General features: G+C 48.1%; 1 protein-coding gene across 1 annotated transcript in view; it reads right to left on the reverse strand.

Moving 5' to 3' along the window:
• Window positions 1-21,031, reverse strand: part of LOC130297985 (oocyte zinc finger protein XlCOF7.1-like) — a 104,581-nt gene that overhangs the window by 80,537 nt on the left and 3,013 nt on the right. Inside the window, exons 2-4 of the mRNA XM_056550860.1 lie at window positions 5,397-5,505; window positions 5,096-5,299; window positions 1,142-2,798 (exon numbers count right to left, since the gene is read on the reverse strand). Of these exons, the coding sequence (XP_056406835.1) occupies window positions 1,142-2,798; window positions 5,096-5,299; window positions 5,397-5,430 (1,895 nt within the window). The 5' untranslated portion in view covers window positions 5,431-5,505. The remainder of the gene's footprint in view (window positions 1-1,141; window positions 2,799-5,095; window positions 5,300-5,396; window positions 5,506-21,031) is intronic.

A 21,031-nucleotide genomic window follows, 5' to 3' on the forward strand; every position in this document is an offset into this window, starting at 1 on the left:
GACTGAGGGATACAAACTACATCCGGTAAAGACTGAGGGATACAAACTACATCCGGTAAAGACTGAGGGATACAAACTACATCCAGTAAAGACTGAGGGATACAAACTACATCCGGTAAAGACTGAGGGATACAAACTACATCCGGTAAAGACTGAGGGATACAAACTACATCCGGTAAAGACTGAGGGATACAAACTACATCCGGTAAAGACTGAGGGATACAAACTACATCCAGTAAAGACTGAGGGATACAAACTACATCCGGTAAAGACTGAGGGATACAAACTACATCCGGTAAAGACTGAGGAATACAAACTACATCCGGTAAAGACTGAGGGATACAAACTACATCCGGTAAAGACTGAGGGATACAAACTACATCCTGTAAAGACTGAGGAATACAAACTACATCCGGTAAAGACTGAGGGATACAAACTACATCCGGTAAAGACTGAGGGATACAAACTACATCCAGTGCCCAGAGTGTAATACATATAACTGACCTTCTGCTAAATTTTTGTAATCATCAAGGGAATCACGAGTAACATGTTAGACTGTGATAGAACGTTGCGAGTCCATTACATCTTTTTACCTTGTTTAAACCCTCATTAAAAACAACGTGAATGAGGCAAAAAGGGGCAGCACCAGGGATTAAATGTAATTTATTTTTTATTTAATTCCCCTGTATCTTTATATACTACATGAATGAAGATCACTTATATATACACATACACATGATTTAAAGGAATCTGTCTGTATACTATTAGCACCAAATAAAGCTGACAGTATTTCTTTAAAAAAAGAAACCACATCCTTACATGGTGTTTTTGTTGACATTATGTCAGTGGTGACCATTTGTTATATACAAAAGAAAAAACTTGCCAAAACGTATCGATAGACCCTAATTACTTCTTTCCTATATACATTTTCTGACTAGTTTCAAAACAATTCCCACATACAGAACATTAAAATGGCTATAGCCCAGTGTGCATTTTCTCATGCTTAACAAGAAACGATTTGTCTGAAAAACATTTGCCACATTCTGAACACAAATATGGCTTCTTCCCTGGGTGACTTCTCTCATGTCTAACAAGAGCTGATTTGCATGCAAAAGATTTCCCACATTCTGGACATGAATACGGCTTCTCTCCTGTGTGACATCTGGCATGTATGGCAAGGCGTGATTTTCGTGTAAAACATTTCCCACATTGTGTACACGAATACGGCCTATCTCCTTTGTGAGTCTTTTCATGTCTACCAAGACTTTGTTTATCTACAAAACATTTCCCACATTCTGAACATGAATACGGCTTCTCTCCTGTGTGAATTCTCTCATGTGCAGCAAGATTTGATCTTTTTGTGAAACATTTCCCACATTCTGAACATGAATATGGCTTCTCTCCTGTGTGAATTCTCTCATGTAAAATAACTTTTGATTGTTCTGTAAAACATTTACCGCATTCTGAACATGAATATGGCTTCTCTCCTGTGTGACTTCTCTGATGTAAAACAAGTTGTGATCGACGTTTGAAGCATTTTCCACATTCTAAACATGAATATGGCTTCTCTCCCTTGTGACTTCTCTCATGTTTAGCAAGAAGTGATTGTTTTGTAAAACCTTTTCCACATGATGAACATGTAAATGACTTCCTTGCCGTGTGAGTTCTTACATGTTTAGTAAGATAGGATTTGCTTAAGAAACATTTTCCACACTCTTTACACAAGTATGGCTTCTCTCCTGTGTGAATTCTCTTATGTATGACAAGATATGAATTATTTGTAAAGCATTGCCCACATTCTGAACATGAATACGGCTTCTCTCCTGTGTGAATTCTCTCATGTATAACAAGATCCGATTTACTCATAAAACATTTTCCACATTCTAAACATGGGTTTGGTTTTTCCATTGTGTGAATTTTCTCGTGCATAGCAAGATATGATTTACTTGAAAAACATTTTTCACATTTTGAACATGAATATGGCTTCTCTCCTGTGTGAATTCTCAAATGTTTAATAAGGTTTGATTTACTTGCAAAACGTTTCACACATTCTGAACATGAATATGGCTTCACTCCTGTGTGACTTCTCTCATGTGAAACAAGATCTGATTTATTTGTAAAACATTTTCCACATTCTGAGCACGAATACGGCTTCTCTCCTGTGTGAAATCTCTCGTGTGTAATAAGGCTAGATTTATATGCAAAACATTTTCCACATTCTGCACATGAAAACAGTTTCTCTCCTGTGTGAATTTTCTGATGGTCCTTGAGCTTGTCTTTAGTAATAAAATATTTCTCACATTCGGAACAAGGAAACGGCTTCTCTCCTGAGTGAGTTCTCGAATGTCTAACAAGATTCGATTTATTTGTAAAACATTTCCCACATTCAGGGCATGAATGCAACCTCTTTCTTGTGTGGTGTCTTCTGTGTGTCAGAAGATCTGATTTTTTTATAAAATGTCTTCCACATTTGTCACAATGAAACATTTTCACCTCTTTCCGATTTGTCCTTGTGGTAACAATGTGGGATTGGTGAGGAGAAGGTTCCCGATGATCAGGAGAGTCATTATATGATAGATCTGGATGGACATTAGTGGTAAGGAGGTCTTCTCCTGAGGAGCGCTCCATGATCTCTCCATCTTCTCCTGAGGAGCGCTCCATGATCTCTCCATCTTCTCCTGAGGAGCGCTCCATGATCTCTCCATCTTCACCTGAGGAGCGCTCCACGATCTCTCCATCTTCTTCTTTATCACTCACAGATAACATGACGTTTCCCTCCGAATTCTTACTGGGATTTCCTGTTCGGATAAAAATGGATTTTGTTAATATATTTTTTCAAACTTGGAGGAACACTATAGGGTTGGGTCACCGGCGAATCTGCAGCGTAAAATACCCTACCCTAAAGGGTTAAAATGTGTCAATGACAAAGTCGAGGATTCTGATCTTCACTCAACAGCAGACTCGATTTAAACATTTGTGAAGCCCTCCCTCGTCTGGCCAACACGTTTTATCTTCCCGTACCAGTTGGTCATCACTTTCATCCCTTCTCTCACATAAACATACAGCCAAACCCAGTGGATGGCACAAGAGCTGTGCCCGGTATGGAGGAGTACCCATAGCCCTGCCCGGTACAGAGGAGTACCCATAGCCATGCTCAGTATAAAGGAGTACTCATAGCCGCGCTCAGTACGAAGGAGTACCCACAGCCGTGCTCAGTACGGAGGAGTACCCACAGCCGTGCTCAGTACGAAGGAGTACCCATAGCCGTGCTCAGTACGAAGGAGTACCCACAGTCGTGCTCAGTACGGAGGAGTACCCACAGCCGTGCTCAGTACGGAGGAGTACCCACAGCCGTGCTCAGTACGGAGGAGTACCCACAGCCGTGCTCAGTACGGAGGAGTACCCACAGCCGTGCTCAGTACGAAGGAGTACCCATAGCCGTGCTCAGTACGAAGGAGTACCCATAGCCGTGCTCAGTACGAAGGAGTACCCATAGCCGTGCTCAGTACGAAGGAGTACCCATAGCCGTGCTCAGTACGAAGGAGTACCCATAGCCGTGCTCAGTACGAAGGAGTACCCATAGCCGTGCTCAGTACGGAGGAGTAACCATGGCCGTGCTCAGTACGGAGGAGTAACCATGGCCGTGCTCAGTACGGAGGAGTAACCATAGCCGTGCTCAGTACGAAGGAGTACCCACAGCCGTGCTCAGTACGGAGGAGTACCCACAGCCGTGCTCAGTACGGAGGAGTACCCACAGCCGTGCTCAGTACGGAGGAGTACCCACAGCCGTGCTCAGTACGGAGGAGTACCCACAGCCGTGCTCAGTACGAAGGAGTACCCATAGCCGTGCTCAGTACGAAGGAGTACCCATAGCCGTGCTCAGTACGAAGGAGTACCCATAGCCGTGCTCAGTACGAAGGAGTACCCATAGCCGTGCTCAGTACGGAGGAGTAACCATGGCCGTGCTCAGTACGGAGGAGTAACCATGGCCGTGCTCAGTACGGAGGAGTAACCATAGCCGTGCTCAGTACGGAGGAGTACCCATAGACGTACTCAGTACGGAGGAGTAACCATAGCTGTGCTCAGTACGGAAGAGTACACATAGCCGTGCTCAGTGCGGAGGAGTACCCATAGCCGAGCTCAGTACGGAGGAGTACACATAGCAGTGTTCAGTACGGAGGAGTACCCATAGCCGTGCCCAGTACGGAGGAGGACCCATAGCCGTGCTCAGTACGGAGGAGTACCTATAGCCGAGCTCAGTACGGAGGAGTACCCATATCCATGCTCAGTATAGAGGAGTACCCATAGCCGTGCTCAGTACGGAGGAGTACCCATAGCCATGCTCAGTACGCAGGAGTACCCATAGCCGTGCTCAGTATAGAGGAGTACCCATAGCCGTGCTCAGTACGGAGGAGTACCCATAGCCATTCTCAGTACGGAGGAGTACCCATAGCCATGCTCAGTACGGAGGAGTACCCATAGCCATGCTCAGTACGGAGGAGTACCCATAGCCGTGCTCAGTATAGAGGAGTACCCATAGTCGTGCTCAGTACGGAGGAGTACCCACAGCCGTGCTCAGTACGGAGGAGTACCCATAGCCGTGCTCAGTACGGAGGAGTACCCACAGCCGTGCTCAGTACGGAGGAGTACCCATAGTCGTGCTCAGTACGGAGGAGTACCCATAGCCGTGCTCAGTAAGGAGGAGTACCCACAGCCGTGCTCATTACGGAGGAGTACCTAGCTGTAATATAGGCTGATCCTGGAGGCTTCACCCCTTAGCATGTAGATGAATACTGTGAGACGTATCACCTACCTAATCATGTTATGGACCCTGGGATCCTCTAATAACAGTGGCCACAGGAACCCCCTCAGAGATCTTGTGGAGTCCAGACCACGATGGGTCAGAGATGTTCTGATGGCACAAGGAGAAACCTACACAAAACTGTGGCTTTATGTTAGGTTTATCAGTCATCTACCTTCCCATCACTCCTCTCTCCATAGACTTCTATGGGCAGCACGTAACCTGATCTAAAGAAGTAGTGAGAACAGGGTTGTGTATTATATCCCCACTCCGTCTAAATCCATTGTTACATACCTGGGGTATCATCATCTGGAGTTTCCTCCTTCACTTCCCTCATACACGGGTGATCCCCCATCATCCTCTCTTCTTCTGAGTCATCCTCCACTTTAATATTAGTCAGATCTCCCCCCAGATGAGACAGGACATTTCCCTCTGGACAGTCCTGGGAATACAGAGGACGAGGACACCTCTCTAGTGGATTTCTATCAATGACTCCATCTGTAGGGAACACACAGAGAATGAATACATCAGTGCTGGATAGATTTCTATGTTACTAGGTAGTGAGAGCGATATCTTTATATATGTCTCTTCTTACCTTGTGATGTGAGGAGCCGGTGATCCTCCATCATGACTATGTCCTGGTACAGATCCTTGTGACAGATAGACAGTGACCTCCTACAGGGCTCAGTTCTGAAGACCCTTACCTACAAAAAGACATTGATTATATAGAGCTGCTCTAAAGATGGGGGACAAAACTGATTTAACCTGTTAACGACCAAGGACGTGTATACACGTCCTTGTGCCATTAACGGGGTATGAGTTGAGTGTCTGTGCCTCTGCGCCGTACCGGCCGGCTCCCAGCTGATTCCTGTAGCTGAGGGCGGGCATTAATAGTCGACATGCAGCGATCGCCGCGTCCAGCTGTTAACCCTTTAGATTGCCACTGTAAAAGTTGACAGCGGCGTCTGAATGAACCTGTAAACACTCCCTGGTGGTTCAGTGGCGTGGATCGCCCCCAACCGTGATCAAAAACTCATCAAAAAGTCCCATCAAAACAAAAATGTTCCAGACCGTCCTGTATATGAAAAAATAAAATACTTATAGGGGTCAGAAGAGGACATTTTTAAACCTACAAATTTTCTAAATTTTTTAACAGAAGTATAACAAAATCAAACTTTTATGAATTGAATATCATTTTAATCGTATGGACCAAAAGAATAAAGATAAAAGGTGTCATTTTAACTCAAAAGTGCGCTGAGTAGAAATGAAAGCCCCCAAATTTACAAAATGCCGTTTTTGTTTTTTTTTCAATTTAGCCTCACAAATATTTTTTTTCTGGTTTCAGTGTAGATTTTGTGGTAACATTTTTGATGTCATTACAAAGTAAAATTGGTGGCGCAAAAAAAATAAATAAAAAAAAGCCCCCATATGGGTCTGTTAGTCGAAAATTTAAAGTGTTATCATTTTTAGAAGGTGAGGAGGAAAAAACAAAAGTTCAAAAAATTTAAAAATCCTTGGTCCTTAAGGGGTTCAGTTCTAAAGAAGAAACTAATCAGGAAAAATATAAACATTGTATGACGATTTTTGGCCTTCAGTCATGGTAGGTTGAGTAGTAGACATAAGATTGTAGGACGGTCTTTGGCCTTCAGTCATGGTAGGTTGAGGATTGGGTATAAGATTGTAAGACGGTCTTTGGCCTTCAGTCATGGTAGGTTGAGGATTGGGTATAAGATTGTAGGACGGTCTTTGGCCTTCAGTCATGGTAGGTTGAGTAGTAGACATAAGATTGTAGGACGGTCTTTGGCCTTCAGTCATGGTAGGTTGAGGATTGGGTATAAGATTGTAGGACAGTCTTTGGCCTTCAGTCATGGTATGTTGCGGATTGGGTATAAGATTGTAGGACGGTCTTTGGCCTTCAGTCATGGTAGGTTGAGGATTGGGTATAAGATTGTAGGACGGTCTTTGGCCTTCAGTCATGGTAGATGAAGGAGTGGATATAGGATTGTAGGACAGTCTTTGGCCTTTAGCCATGGTAGAAGATCACTGGGCATCTCTGGACAAGATGTCTGTTCCACTCTAATCCAACATGGAAGAGGAGACTTTCTGTGCTGTTGTACCTAAGAGTCTAGTCTAGTGGAACAATAATATTTAGATATGTGCGAGAAGCTTAAACCACCGACCACTTTCCCGCAGACAAAACATTCAGAGCTCCTCCACAATGTTTATTTCCTTAGACAAACTTAAGGAGATGTTAATAGATATAAGGTCAGTAGATGGGAGATCTATCAGTACGGAACATAATACAACAATCTATGAGGTCCAGTCATTATGGCAGCCAAAATGTGACCCAACCAGAAGAGATTTAGAGAAGACCAAAGATGTAAATGTCCCTCCAGTCTAAGGTTCATACACTAAACAAGGAGAGCGGTGACATTTTTACCATAGTGTTGAACCTTCTCTTCTTTCCATCAGAGATCAGATGGGGAACGTTAATATCAAGGGTCTTGGATCTATCATGGTACAAAGATCTCCAAAAACTTATCGAGAACTTTATAAACATTAGGTAGAGAAGTTGGAGGAGAAGAGAAGTAGAGAATGTCCAAGGTTTCCATACATACGGCTTTAGTAGAGGCAAATGATAAAGTATTGTTACGATGAAGCCTTGTCCCAACGTGATTGGCAAAAAAGCTACCGCCTCGTCTTCCATGTGATATATAAACCACGGTGACAGTAGTTCTCCAATTCTTATATAGGGAGAGTGTCCTAAGCAAGGCATTTTTAAGGGGGTTCACCATCAATGAGACCCAGTGTCCCCGCCGGAAGTTTGGCATATAAAGTAAAATCTCCCTTAGCGGAAACCTCCCAATAGGGGACACCTCCCAATAGCGGACAGTTTTTTATTCCCCGGCGGAGTCCTATAAGACTTAATGTATTTGCGCCTACTGAATAGGGGACATTCCCAATAGCGGACACGGACACACCCGAAAGGAGACAAACCCCCGATAGAGGGACAAAAACACTCCCGATAGGGGGACAAAAACACTTCCAATAGGAGACAAAACACTCCCAATAGAGGACAAAACACTCCCAATAGGGGACAAAACACTCCCAATAGGGGACAAAACACTCCCAATAGAGGAGACAAATCACTCCCAATAGAGGAGACAAATCACTCCCAATAGGAGACAAAACACTCCCAATAGAGGGACAAAACGCTCCCAATAGAGGGACAAAACGCTCTCGATAGGGGACAAAACACTCCCGATAGGGGACAAAACACTCCCGATAGAGGACAAAACACTCCCGATAGAGGACAAAACACTCCCGATAGAGGACAAAACACTCCCGATAGAGGACAAAACACTCCCGATAGAGGACAAAACACTCCCGATAGAGGACAAAACACTCCCGATAGAGGACAAAACACTCCCGATAGAGGACAAAACACTCCCGATAGAGGACAAAACACTCCCGATAGAGGACAAAACACTCCCGATAGAGGACAAAACACTCCCGATAGAGGACAAAACACTCCCGATAGAGGACAAAACACTCCCGATAGAGGACAAAACACTCCCGATAGAGGACAAAACACTCCCGATAGAGGACAAAACAATCCCAATAGGAGACAAAACACTCCCAATAGGAGACAAAACACTCCCAATAGGGGACAAAACACTCCCAATAGGAGGACAAAACACTCCCAATAGGGGACAAAACACTCCCAATAGGGGACAAAACACTCCCAATAGGGGACAAAACACTCCCAAGTGTACAGCCAATACCACAGTAAGGGGCCCAGGCCCCCACTTCACCCCCCTGCAGAAGCCCCAGCACAGAAGCAGAAGACTGCTATTCAAACAGTACTCTCCCGCTTCTGTACGTCCGCCGGCCACATCATTCACCCCTCTGATCCCTCCAGACGACTTTATTCCGCTGTGACAAAACATCCCCCTTTATTGCCCCCTGAGCCACATAATTTCCTCTTGATCCCCGTGGGCCATTTTATTCCCCCTTTATCCACTTCATAAAGAGGGGGTGATGAATTTACACAGAGGGTAATGATGGGGAATGAAATGGCACGGTGGGGGGGGGGATATAATGGCACAATGTAAGGGGGAATTAGATGGCACAGGGTATAAAGGGGGGGGGGTGAGTACGGGACAGAATTTCGTAATTTAGGAAGAATTCTGAGCCTTTTTCCTAATGAGGGACATCTCTCTATAGGGGACACATTTTTAGTGCCCTCTATTGGGAGATTCTACTATACTTACATTACAGTAGACCCCGCCCTCCAAGCTGGGCCAGCTCTTACCCATCGGGGAAAATCCATCACAAGGGGCTCAGCCTGATGACGTCTCTCCTCTAATGCCGGCCATAATACTACGTCAGTGAGCTCCAGCATCAGGGGAGTGATGTCATCAAGCCGCGCCCCCAGAGCTGAGATGTAGGAGGGTTGTGTAGGTTGGAGAGAAGACGGATCTGATCACAATGTACAGATATATGCACGGACAGGACAGAGATCTTTATAGGGATTTCTTTATACCTAGGCTGGTAACCATGACATCGGGGGCATCCTCACACACAGTGATTCTTTACTGTAAGAGCAGTGACACTATGGAACTTTCCACATGATGTTGTAATGGAGGATTCTTTACTGTAAGCAAGGCCGGAATAACAATGGTGCTCTTAGAGCTCCTGCTCCAGGCACCCAGTCAAACAAGAGGGCGCCCAGGTGTCAGACTGTCAGACATTTTTTTTTTTTTATAAATTTGAAGCTTTGGAGTTCTTTTCACCTCACTACTGTGGTGTCCCAGTATGGGAGGTGTTACCCCGTACCCTTGCTGCCCTATCCAGCAGCCTCCCTTCTGTGTCTCCTGGGCCCCTTGTACTTGTTTCCACCCTGTATATATGTTTTTCTATGTATAATATATAATGTGTTGTTGCTTTAAGAAATGTACCATGTGATTGTTACCCAGGAGGTACCAGTGACCAGGTGATCCCAGGGGTGACCTATGGGCTCCCTACTAGTCTCCCCCATAAGTGTCCTGGGGGGGGGGGGTCAAGTCAGTCAGTGTGGTCTGCATTAAATTGTCCAGTCCTACTATAAGTCCCAGCAAGCCCTTAAAGGGGTACTCTGGCCCTAAGACATCTTATCCCCTATCCGCCGCTGGGGACCCTCACAATCTTGCATTCGGCACCCACCTCTTTGAGCTGCACACCGCACTGCCAACTCACAAACTTCTGGGTGCCGACCACGGGGCCGAAGTATCGTGATGTCACGACTCCGCCCCCGTGTGACGTCACCCCCGCCCCCGCTATGCAAGTCTATGGGAGAGCTTCAGTGATCCGACCACCACTCCTCCGGTCCCAGGACCTACTGCTATGGTCTATAGGCCATAGAAGTAGATCCTGACCCCGGAGCGGTGGTTGGAACACTGAAGTGGGGCAGTAACACTGTATATGGCTGAAGGCTGTATGTCTGTGGGAGAACTGTACTGCCCCTAATGTGGGAGAACTGTACTGCCCCTAATGTGGGGGAACTATACTGCACCTAATGTGGGGAGAACTATACTGCACCTAATGTGGGGAGAACTATACTGCACCTAATGTGGGGAGAACTATACTGCACCTAATGTGGGGAGAACTATACTGCACCTAACGTGGGGGGAACTATACTGCACCTAACGTGGGGGGAACTATACTGCACCTAACGTGGGGGGAACTATACTGCACCTAACGTGGGGGGAACTATACTGCACCTAACGTGGGGGGAACTATACTGCACCTAACGTGGGGGGAACTATACTGCACCTAACGTGGGGGAACTATACTGCACCTAACGTGGGGAGAACTATACTGCACCTAACGTGGGGGAACTATACTGCACCTAACGTGGGGGAACTATACTGCACCTAACGTGGGGAGAACTATACTGCACCTAACGTGGGGGGAACTATACTGCACCTAACGTGGGGGAACTATACTGCACCTAACGTGGGGAGAACTATACTGCACCTAACGTGGGGGAACTATACTGCACCTAACGTGGGGGAACTATACTGCACCTAACGTGGGGGAGAACTATACTGCACCTAACGTGGGGAGAACTATACTGCACCTAACGTGGGGAGAACTATACTGCACCTAACGTGGGGGGAACTATACTGCACCTAACGTGGGGAGAACTATACTGCACCTAACGTGGGGAGAACTATACTGCACCTAACGTGGGGGAACTATACTGCACCTAACGTGGGGGAACTATACTGCACCTAACGTGGGGGAACTATACTGCACCTAACGTGGGGGAACTATACTGCACCTAACGTGGGGGAACTATACTGCACCTAACGTGGGGGAACTATACTGCACCTAACGTGGGGGAACCATACTGCACCTAACGTGGGGGAACCATACTGCACCTAACGTGGGGGTACCATACTGCACCTAACGTGGGGGAACCATACTGCACCTAACGTGGGGGAACTATACTGCACCTAACGTGGGGGAACTATACTGCACCTAACGTGGGGGAACTATACTGCACCTAACGTGGGGGAACTATACTGCACCTAACGTGGGGGAACTATACTGCACCTAACGTGGGGGAACTATACTGCACCTAACGTGGGGGAACTATACTGCACCTAACGTGGGGGAACTATACTGCACCTAACGTGGGGGAACTATACTGCACCTAACGTGGGGGAACTATACTGCACCTAATGTGGGGGAACTATACTGCACCTAATGTGGGGGAACTGCACTTCAACTGATTAACAGGGGCAGCGGACTGATTAAATATTTAAAAAAAATATTTGTTACAAAGATTTTATTCCTCTGTGTACGTTTATGGGTTAATGGGGGGGGGGGGGCGCCACAAGGTTAGCTCACACAGAGCGCCTGAACACCTAAGCCGGCCCTGACAGTACAGAGTTAACACACAGTGATGTCACAGTACAGGGATAATACACAGTGATGTCACAGTACAGGGATAATACACACAGTGATGTCACAGTACAGGGATAATACAGAGAGTGATGTCACAGTACAGGGATAATACACACAGTGATGTCACAGTACAGGGATAATACACACAGTGATGTCACAGTACAGGGATAATACACACAGTGATGTCACAGTACAGGGATAATATACAGTGATGTCACAGTACAGGGATAATACACACAGTGATGTCACAGTACAAGGATAATACACACAGTGATGTCACAGTACAGGGATAATACACAGTGATGTCACAGTACAGAGATAATACACAGTGATGTCACAGTACAGGGATACTACACAGTGATGTCACAGTACAGGGATAATACACAGTGATGTCACAGTACAGGGATAATACACACAGTGATGTCACAGTACAGGGATAATACACAGTGATGTCACAGTACAGGGATAATACACACAGTGATGTCACAGTACAGGGATAATACACACAGTGATGTCACAGTACAGGGATAATACACACAGTGATGTCACAGTACAGGGATAATACAGAGAGTGATGTCACAGTACAGGGATAATACAGAGAGTGATGTCACAGTACAGGGATAATACAGAGAGTGATGTCACAGTACAGGGATAATACAGAGAGTGATGTCACAGTACAGGGATAATACACACAGTGATGTCACAGTACAAGGATAATACACACAGTGATGTCACAGTACAGGGATAATACACAGTGATGTCACAGTACAGGGATAATACACAGTGATGTCACAGTACAGAGATAATACACAGTGATGTCACAGTACAGGGATACTACACAGTGATGTCACAGTACAGGGATAATACACAGTGATGTCACAGTACAGGGATAATACACACAGTGATGTCACAGTACAGGGATAATACACAGTGATGTCACAGTACAGGGATAATACACACAGTGATGTCACAGTACAGGGATAATACACACAGTGATGTCACAGTACAGGGATAATACACACAGTGATGTCACAGTACAGGGATAATACACAGTGATGTCACAGTACAGGGATAATACACAGTGGTGTCACAGTACAGGGATAATACACAGTGGTGTCACAGTACAGGGATAATACACACAGTGATGTCACAGTACAGGGATAATACACAGTGGTGTCACAGTACAGGGATAATACACACAGTGATGTCACAGTACAGGGATAATACACACAGTGATGTCACAGTACAGGGATAATACACAGTGATGTCACAGTACAGGGATAATACACACAGTGATGTCACAGTACAGGGATAATACACACAGTGATGTCACAGTACAGGGATAATACACACAGTGATGTCACAGTACAGGAATAATACACAGTGATGTCACAGTACAGGGATAATACACAGTGATGTCACAGTACAGGGATAATACACAGTGATGTCACAGTACAGGGATAATACACAGAGATGTCACAGTACAGAGATAATACACAGTGATGTCACAGTACAGGGATAATACACAGTGATGTCACAGTACAGGGATAATACACAGTGATGTCACAGTACAGGGATAATACACAGTGATGTCACAGTACAGGGATAATACACACAGTGATGTCACAGTACAGGGATAATACACAGAGATGTCACAGTACAGGGATAATACACAGTGATGTCACAGTACAGGGATAATACACAGTGATGTCACAGTACAGGGATAATACACAGTGATGTCACAGTACAGGGATAATACACAGTGATGTCACAGTACAGGGATAATACACAGAGATGTCACAGTACAGGGATAATACACAGTGATGTCACAGTACAGGGATAATACACAGTGATGTCACAGTACAGGGATAATACACACAGTGATGTCACAGTACAGGGATAATACACACAGTGATGTCACAGTACAGAGATAATACACACAGTGATGTCACAGTACAGGGACAACACTCAGGAAACAGTATGTGGGGAACGGAGTCTAAATAAGGGGGACCAGTGGCGTTGCTAGGGTTGGTGTCACCCGGTGCGGTAGAAAATGGTGTCACCCCCATACGTACCCCCTCCCCCCAGTAAGTTTTTAGCCTGTTGTGACAGACACCACTGTTGTAGCGCATTGTGAGAAATTCCAGTATAATAATCAGATATACCAGTTGTCACAGAATAGGAAAGTGTTAAGGAAGTTTTCACCATTTAAATATACAGCTCCCAGAATTACTTAAAGGGGTACTCCACTGGAAAACATTTACTTTTATATCAACTGGTGCCAGAAAGTTAAACAGATTTTTAAATTACTTCTATTTAAAATCTTAATACTTACAGTACTTATCAGCTGCTGTATGCTCCACAGGAAGTTGTGTAGTTCTTTCCAGTCTGACCACAGTGCTATTTGCTGACACCTCTGTCCATGTCAGGAACTATCCAGAGCAGGATAGGTTTGCTATGGGGATTTGCTCCTACTATGGACAGTTCTTGACATGGACAGAGGTATCAGCACAGAGCACTGTGGTCAGACAGAAAAGAAATTAAAAAGGAAAATAACCTCCTGTGAATCGCTTATACAGCAGCTAATAAGTACTGGAAGGATTAAGATTTTTAAATAGAAGTAATTTACAAATCTGTTTAACTTTGTAGCACCAGCTGATTAAAACTCGTCACAAACTTCTCTGCTCGGCAGTTAATAACTTTTCCTGCATAAATGAGTTCAGCTTTCCGGTGCTCCCGTGGGCTGGAAAAGGTGGATACAGTCCTAGGAGACTCTTTCCTAGGATTGTATCCACCTTTTCCAGCCCACCGGAGCACCTGAAGGCTGAACTAATTTACGCAGAATAAGTTATCAACTGCCGAGCCGAGAAGTTTGTGACGAATCGAATTTACTGTAAGTTCGCTCATCTCTAATAATACAAACTGCGCCCTCTGAATATAATACTACCACAAACTGCGCCCTCTGAATATAATACTACCACAAACTGCGCCCTCTGAATATAATACTACCACAAACTGCGCCCTCTGAATATAATACTACCACAAACTGCGCCCTCTGAATATAATACTACCACAAACTGCGCCCTCTGAATATAATACTACCACAAACTGCGCCCTCTGAATATAATACTACCACAAACTGCGCCCTCTGAATATAATACTACCACAAACTGCGCCCTCTGAATATAATACTACCACAAACGGCGCCCTCTGAATATAACGTTGCCATACAGTGCACCCTCTGAATATAATACCACAACCGCAGTAACACCCCTCAACATCCGTTAGCTGATGCTATTACGATGGGAGGGGGGTATTGGTGGTGTTGCTAGTGGATGATGGGGGTGCTACTACTCGGGGGGTGTTGCTGGAGGATGATGAGGGTGCTACTAGCCATCCCCCCTGGCAGTATCATCCCCATCATCCATCGGCAGGATCATCCTCCTGGCAGGAGCACCGCCATCATCCACCATCAGGATCTGCTGATGGAGGTGCTGTTGGGGGGGGGGTGTTGCTGGTGGATGATGAGGGTGCTACTGCCAGGGGGGGAGCATTAGGTAGGCAGCAGTTCCCCCGCATTAGGTAGGTCGCAGTCTCCCCACATTAGGTAGCATCTATTCCCCACATTAGGCAGCATAGATTCCCCACATTTGGTACCAGTTCCCCCACATTAGGTAGGTACCAGTTACCCCACATTAGGTAGCAATTTCCCCACATTAGGTAGCACAGATTCCCCACATTAGGTAGCAATTTCCCCACATTAGGTAGCACAGATTCCCCACATAAGGTAGCATAGACTCCCCACATAAGGTAGCATAGACTCCCCACATAAGGTAGCATAGACTCCCCACACTTGGTAGTAGTTTCCCCACATTAGGCCGCAGGTTCCCTTGCAGGTTCCCCACAATGGGGTCAAAGTCCCCACAATAGATTGCTGGTTATACCACCACCACCACCCCCCCCCCGCCCCCCCCCACACACACACACAAAAAACACATACAACACAGAGAGAGAGACACACACAAACACACACAGTCAGAGACACACACTCACAGACACACACACACACACACAGAGTCACACAGTCACACACACACAGAGTCTCATACACACACACAGTCACATACACAAACATAGATAGAGACAGACACAAACACACTCACCCATCCAGCGCAGCGCTCCTTCTCACCGGGCGCCGTGCGAGTGACGTAACTGACGTCCTCCTGCGCGGCCATGCGGTGTGACGTCAGGTCGGCGCAGACGTGGGAGCGGAGGCCGGGCACAATGCTGGTGAAGGTGAGGGGGGGGGGTGTGATGATGGACGGGCAAACAGTGCAGGAGAAAGAGGGGGGTTGCTGACGGACGGGCGCACCGCACACACAGCGCGGGGGGGGGGGGGGGGATGGGGGTGCTGACGGATGGGAGGCCGGTCGGGCACAGATGGGGGGGGGTGTCTGTGTAGCTGGGGAGGGGGGGTGGGGCTACGGAGCATCTTGGTGTCACCCCATTAGGTTGGTGTCACCCGGTGCGGGCCGCACCCCCCGCACCCGGGTCGCAACGCCACTGAGGGGGACAGAGGGGTCTGGAGGAGGGGCAGAGATGTGGAAATGGTATGGCCGGACGCCCGGGGGTGACCGCTCCCCCCAACTCTTGTATGAGGCCCCAGCAGACGGGATGAAGGGAATGTTCTGTCCCTGCATGACACGGCTGCTGAAATGCCCTTCCATGTATTTGTGGGATACATGGGGGGGGGGGTGTCTGTCGCTGCGTCATGCGGACAAGCCCCCATTTCTGCCGGGGGCCCCTTACAGAGGATCGTGGGAGGGGTTTCCCGGCGGTCAGGATCAGTTATTTTGCACTGCAGGATTCCATTAATGGGGCGGACTCACTTATCGGGGCCCCTGTCCACCTAATGGGGTGACCGTTCTGCCTATGAAGTATTTATTGATAAAAGATCCGATTTACAGAATATTTGGGTTACAATAATTTTGTACCAGGACAAGTAGATTCTTCTCTGTTTTTTCCCGTAGACAAGTAGTTTTCTTTTTAATTTCCACCCCCCTGAGGGGACACAGATGTCTATGGGGGGGGACAAAGGAGTCTGGAGGAGGACAGTAGGGGGGGTGGGATTCAGCCATAGTGTGTATCAGTATTTTCAGGGGGTTTGGTGTTTGGCAGGGTTATATTCAGGGGGCTCGGTGTTTGGCAGGGTTATATTCAGGGGGCTCGGTGTTTGGAAGGGTTATATTCAGGGGGTTTGGTGTTTGGCAGGGTTATATTCAGGGGGCTCGGTGTTTGGCAGGGTTATATTCAGGGGGCTCGGTGTTTGGCAGGGTTATATTCAGGGGGCTCGGTGTTTGGCAGGGTTATATTCCGGGGGCTCGGTGTTTGGCAGGGTTATATTCCGGGGGCTCGGTGTTTGGCAGGGTTATATTCAGGGGGCTCAGTGTTTGGCAGGGTTATATTCAGGGGGCGCAGTGTTTGGCAGGGTTATATTCAGGGGGTTTGGTGTTTGGCAGGGTTATATTCAGGGGGTTTGGTGTTTGGCAGGGTTATATTCAGGGGGCTTGGTGTTTGGCAGGGTTATATTCAGGGGGCTCGGTGTTTGGCAGGGTTATATTCAGGGGGCTCGGTGTTTGGCAGGGTTATATTCAGGGGGCGCAGTGTTTGGCAGGGTTATATTCAGGGGGCTCGGTGTTTGGCAGGGTTATATTCAGGGGGCGCAGGGTTATATTTAGGGGCTCGGTGTTTGGCAGGATTATATTCAGGGGGTGCAGTGTTTGGCAGGGTTATATTCAGGGGGCGCAGTGTTTGGCAGGGTTATATTCAGGGGGCTTGGTATTTGGCAGGGTTACATTCAGGGGGCTCGGTGTTTGGCAGGATTATATTCAGGGGGCTCGGTGTTTGGCAGGGTTATATTCAGGGGGCTCGGTGTTTGGCAGGGTTATATTCAGGGGGCTCGGTGTTTGGCAGGGTTATATTCAGGGGGATCGGTGTTTGGCAGGGTTATATTCAGGGGGCGCAGTGTTTGGCAGGGTTATATTTAGGGGGCGCAGTGTTTGGCAGGGTTATATTCAGGGGGTTTGGTGTTTGGCAGGATTATATTCAGGGGCTCGGTGTTTGGCAGGGTTATATTCAGGGGGTTTGGTGTTTGGCAGGATTATATTCAGGGGCTCGGTGTTAGGCAGGGTTATATTCAGGGGGTTTGGTGTTTGGCAGGATTATATTCAGGGGGCTCGGTGTTTGGCAGGATTATATTCAGGGGGCTCGGTGTTTGGCAGGGTTATATTCAGGGGGCTCGGTGTTTGGCAGGGTTATATTCAGGGGGCTCGGTGTTTGGCAGGATTATATTCAGGGGGCGCAGTGTTTGGCAGGGTTATATTCAGGGGGCTCGGTGTTTGGCAGGATTATATTCAGGGGGCGCAGTGTTTGGCAGGGTTATATTCAGGGGGCTTGGTGTTTGGCAGGATTATATTCAGGGGGCTCGGTGTTTGGCAGGGTTATATTCAGGGGGCGCAGGGTTATATTCAGGGGGCTCGGTGTTTGGCAGGGTTATATTCAGGGGGCTCGGTGTTTGGCAGGGTTATATTCAGGGGGCTCGGTGTTTGGCAGGGTTATATTCAGGGGGCTCTGTGTTTGGCAGGGTTATATTCAGGGGGCTCGGTGTTTGGCAGGGTTATATTCAGGGGGCTCGGTGATTGGCAGGGTTATATTCAGGGGGCGCAGGGTTATATTCAGGGGGCGCAGGGTTATATTCAGGGGGCTCGGTGTTTGGCATGGTTATATTCAGGGGGCGCAGGATTATATTCAGGGGGCTCAGTGTTTGGCAGGGTTATATTCAGGGGGCTCAGTGTTTGGCAGGGTTATATTCAGGAGGATCGGTGTTTGGCAGGGTTATATTCAGGGGGCTCAGTGTTTGGCAGGGTTATATTCAGGGGGATCGGTGTTTGGCAGGATTATATTCAGGGGGCTCGGTGTTTGGCAGGGTTATATTCAGGGGGCGCAGTGTTTGGCAGGGTTATATTCAGGGGGCTCGGTGTTTGGCAGGGTTATATTCAGGGGGTGCAGGATTATATTCAGGGGGCTCGGTGTTTGGCAGGGTTATATTCAGGGGGCGCAGTGTTTGGCAGGGTTATATTCAGGGGGGTTGGCGGGGCACTGATCACAGGAGGCGGGGGGCGCTGATCATAGGAGGCGGGGCTGCTTCTCATTTTGCCTTATAAGCCGCTGTGAGGTGTTTTTTTGCGCCCCCGTAGATCCATGCGTCCGCTCCTCCCCCAGCTCTCCGAACATTTCCGAAGCTAGAGCTGGGGGAGGGCAGAGCAAGGGGAAGGAGGAGGTTCACGCCCCCTCCCTCATCTCGGCTGGACGCAGATCTTTACGGCCACGCCCCCTCCCTGAGGACATAGATCTCTACGGCAGGTCCCCTCCCCCATCTCCCCGAGCTGAGGACATAGAGCAGTGCTCCAATGAGCTCTATGTGTAAAGGGGACATACTGCACGGGCTAAAGGGGGACATACTGCACGGGCTAAAGGGGGACATACTGCACGGGCTAAAGGGGGACATACTGCACGGGCTAAAGGGGGACATACTGTACGGGCTAAAGGGGGACATACTGCACGGGCTAAAGGGGGACATACTGCACGGGCTAAAGGGGGACATACTGCACGGGCTAAAGGGGGACATACTGCACGGGCTAAAGGGGGACATACTGTACGGGCTAAAGGGGGACATACTGCACGGGCTAAAGGGGGACATACTGCACGGGCTAAAGGGGGACATACTGCACGGGCTAAAGGGGACATACTGTACGGGCTAAAGGGGGACATACTGCACGGGCTAAAGGGGGACATACTGTACGGGCTAAAGGGGGACATACTGTACGGGCTAAAGGGGGACATACTGCACGGGCTAAAGGGGACATACTGCACGGGCTAAAGGGGGACATACTGCACGGGCTAAAGGGGGACATACTGTACGGGCTAAAGGGGGACATACTGTACGGGCTAAAGGGGGACATACTGCACGGGCTAAAGGGGGACATACTGCACGGGCTAAAGGGGGACATACTGCACGGGCTAAAGGGGGACATACTGTACGGGCTAAAGGGGGACATACTGCACGGGCTAAAGGGGGACATACTGCACGGGCTAAAGGGGGACATACTGCACGGGCTAAAGGGGGACATACTGCACGGGCTAAAGGGGGACATACTGTACGGGCTAAAGGGGGACATACTGCACGGGCTAAAGGGGGACATACTGCACGGGCTAAAGGGGGACATACTGCACGGGCTAAAGGGGGACATACTGTACGGGCTAAAGGGGGACATACTGCACGGGCTAAAGGGGGACATACTGTACGGGCTAAAGGGGGACATACTGTACGGGCTAAAGGGGGACATACTGTACGGGCTAAAGGGGGACATACTGCACGGGCTAAAGGGGGACATACTGCACGGGCTAAAGGGGGACATACTGCACGGGCTAAAGGGGGACATACTGTACGGGCTAAAGGGGGACATACTGCACGGGCTAAAGGGGGACATACTGCACGGGCTAAAGGGGGACATACTGCACGGGCTAAAGGGGGACATACTGCACGGGCTAAAGGGGGACATACTGTACGGGCTAAAGGGGGACATACTGCACGGGCTAAAGGGGGACATACTGCACGGGCTAAAGGGGGACATACTGCACGGGCTAAAGGGGGACATACTGTACAGGCTAAAGGGGGACATACTGCACGGGCTAAAGGGGGACATACTGTACGGGCTAAAGGGGGACATACTGTACGGGCTAAAGGGGGACATACTGTACGGGCTAAAGGGGGACATACTGCACGGGCTAAAGGGGGACATACTGCACGGGCTAAAGGGGGACATACTGCACGGGCTAAAGGGGGGACATACTGCACGGGCTAAAGGGGGACATACTGTACGGGCTAAAGGGGGACATACTGCACGGGCTAAAGGGGGACATACTGCACGGGCTAAAGGGGGACATACTGCACGGGCTAAAGGGGGACATACTGTACGGGCTAAAGGGGGACATACTGCACGGGCTAAAGGGGGACATACTGCACGGGCTAAAGGGGGACATACTGTACGGGCTAAAGGGGGACATACTGTACGGGCTAAAGGGGGACATACTGCACGGGCTAAAGGGGGACATACTGCACGGGCTAAAGGGGGACATACTGCACGGGCTAAAGGGGGACATACTGTACGGGCTAAAGGGGGACATACTGCACGGGCTAAAGGGGGACATACTGCA

Source organism: Hyla sarda (genome assembly GCF_029499605.1).
Source record: "Hyla sarda isolate aHylSar1 chromosome 1 unlocalized genomic scaffold, aHylSar1.hap1 SUPER_1_unloc_14, whole genome shotgun sequence".
Classification (NCBI taxonomy): Eukaryota; Metazoa; Chordata; class Amphibia; order Anura; family Hylidae; genus Hyla; species Hyla sarda.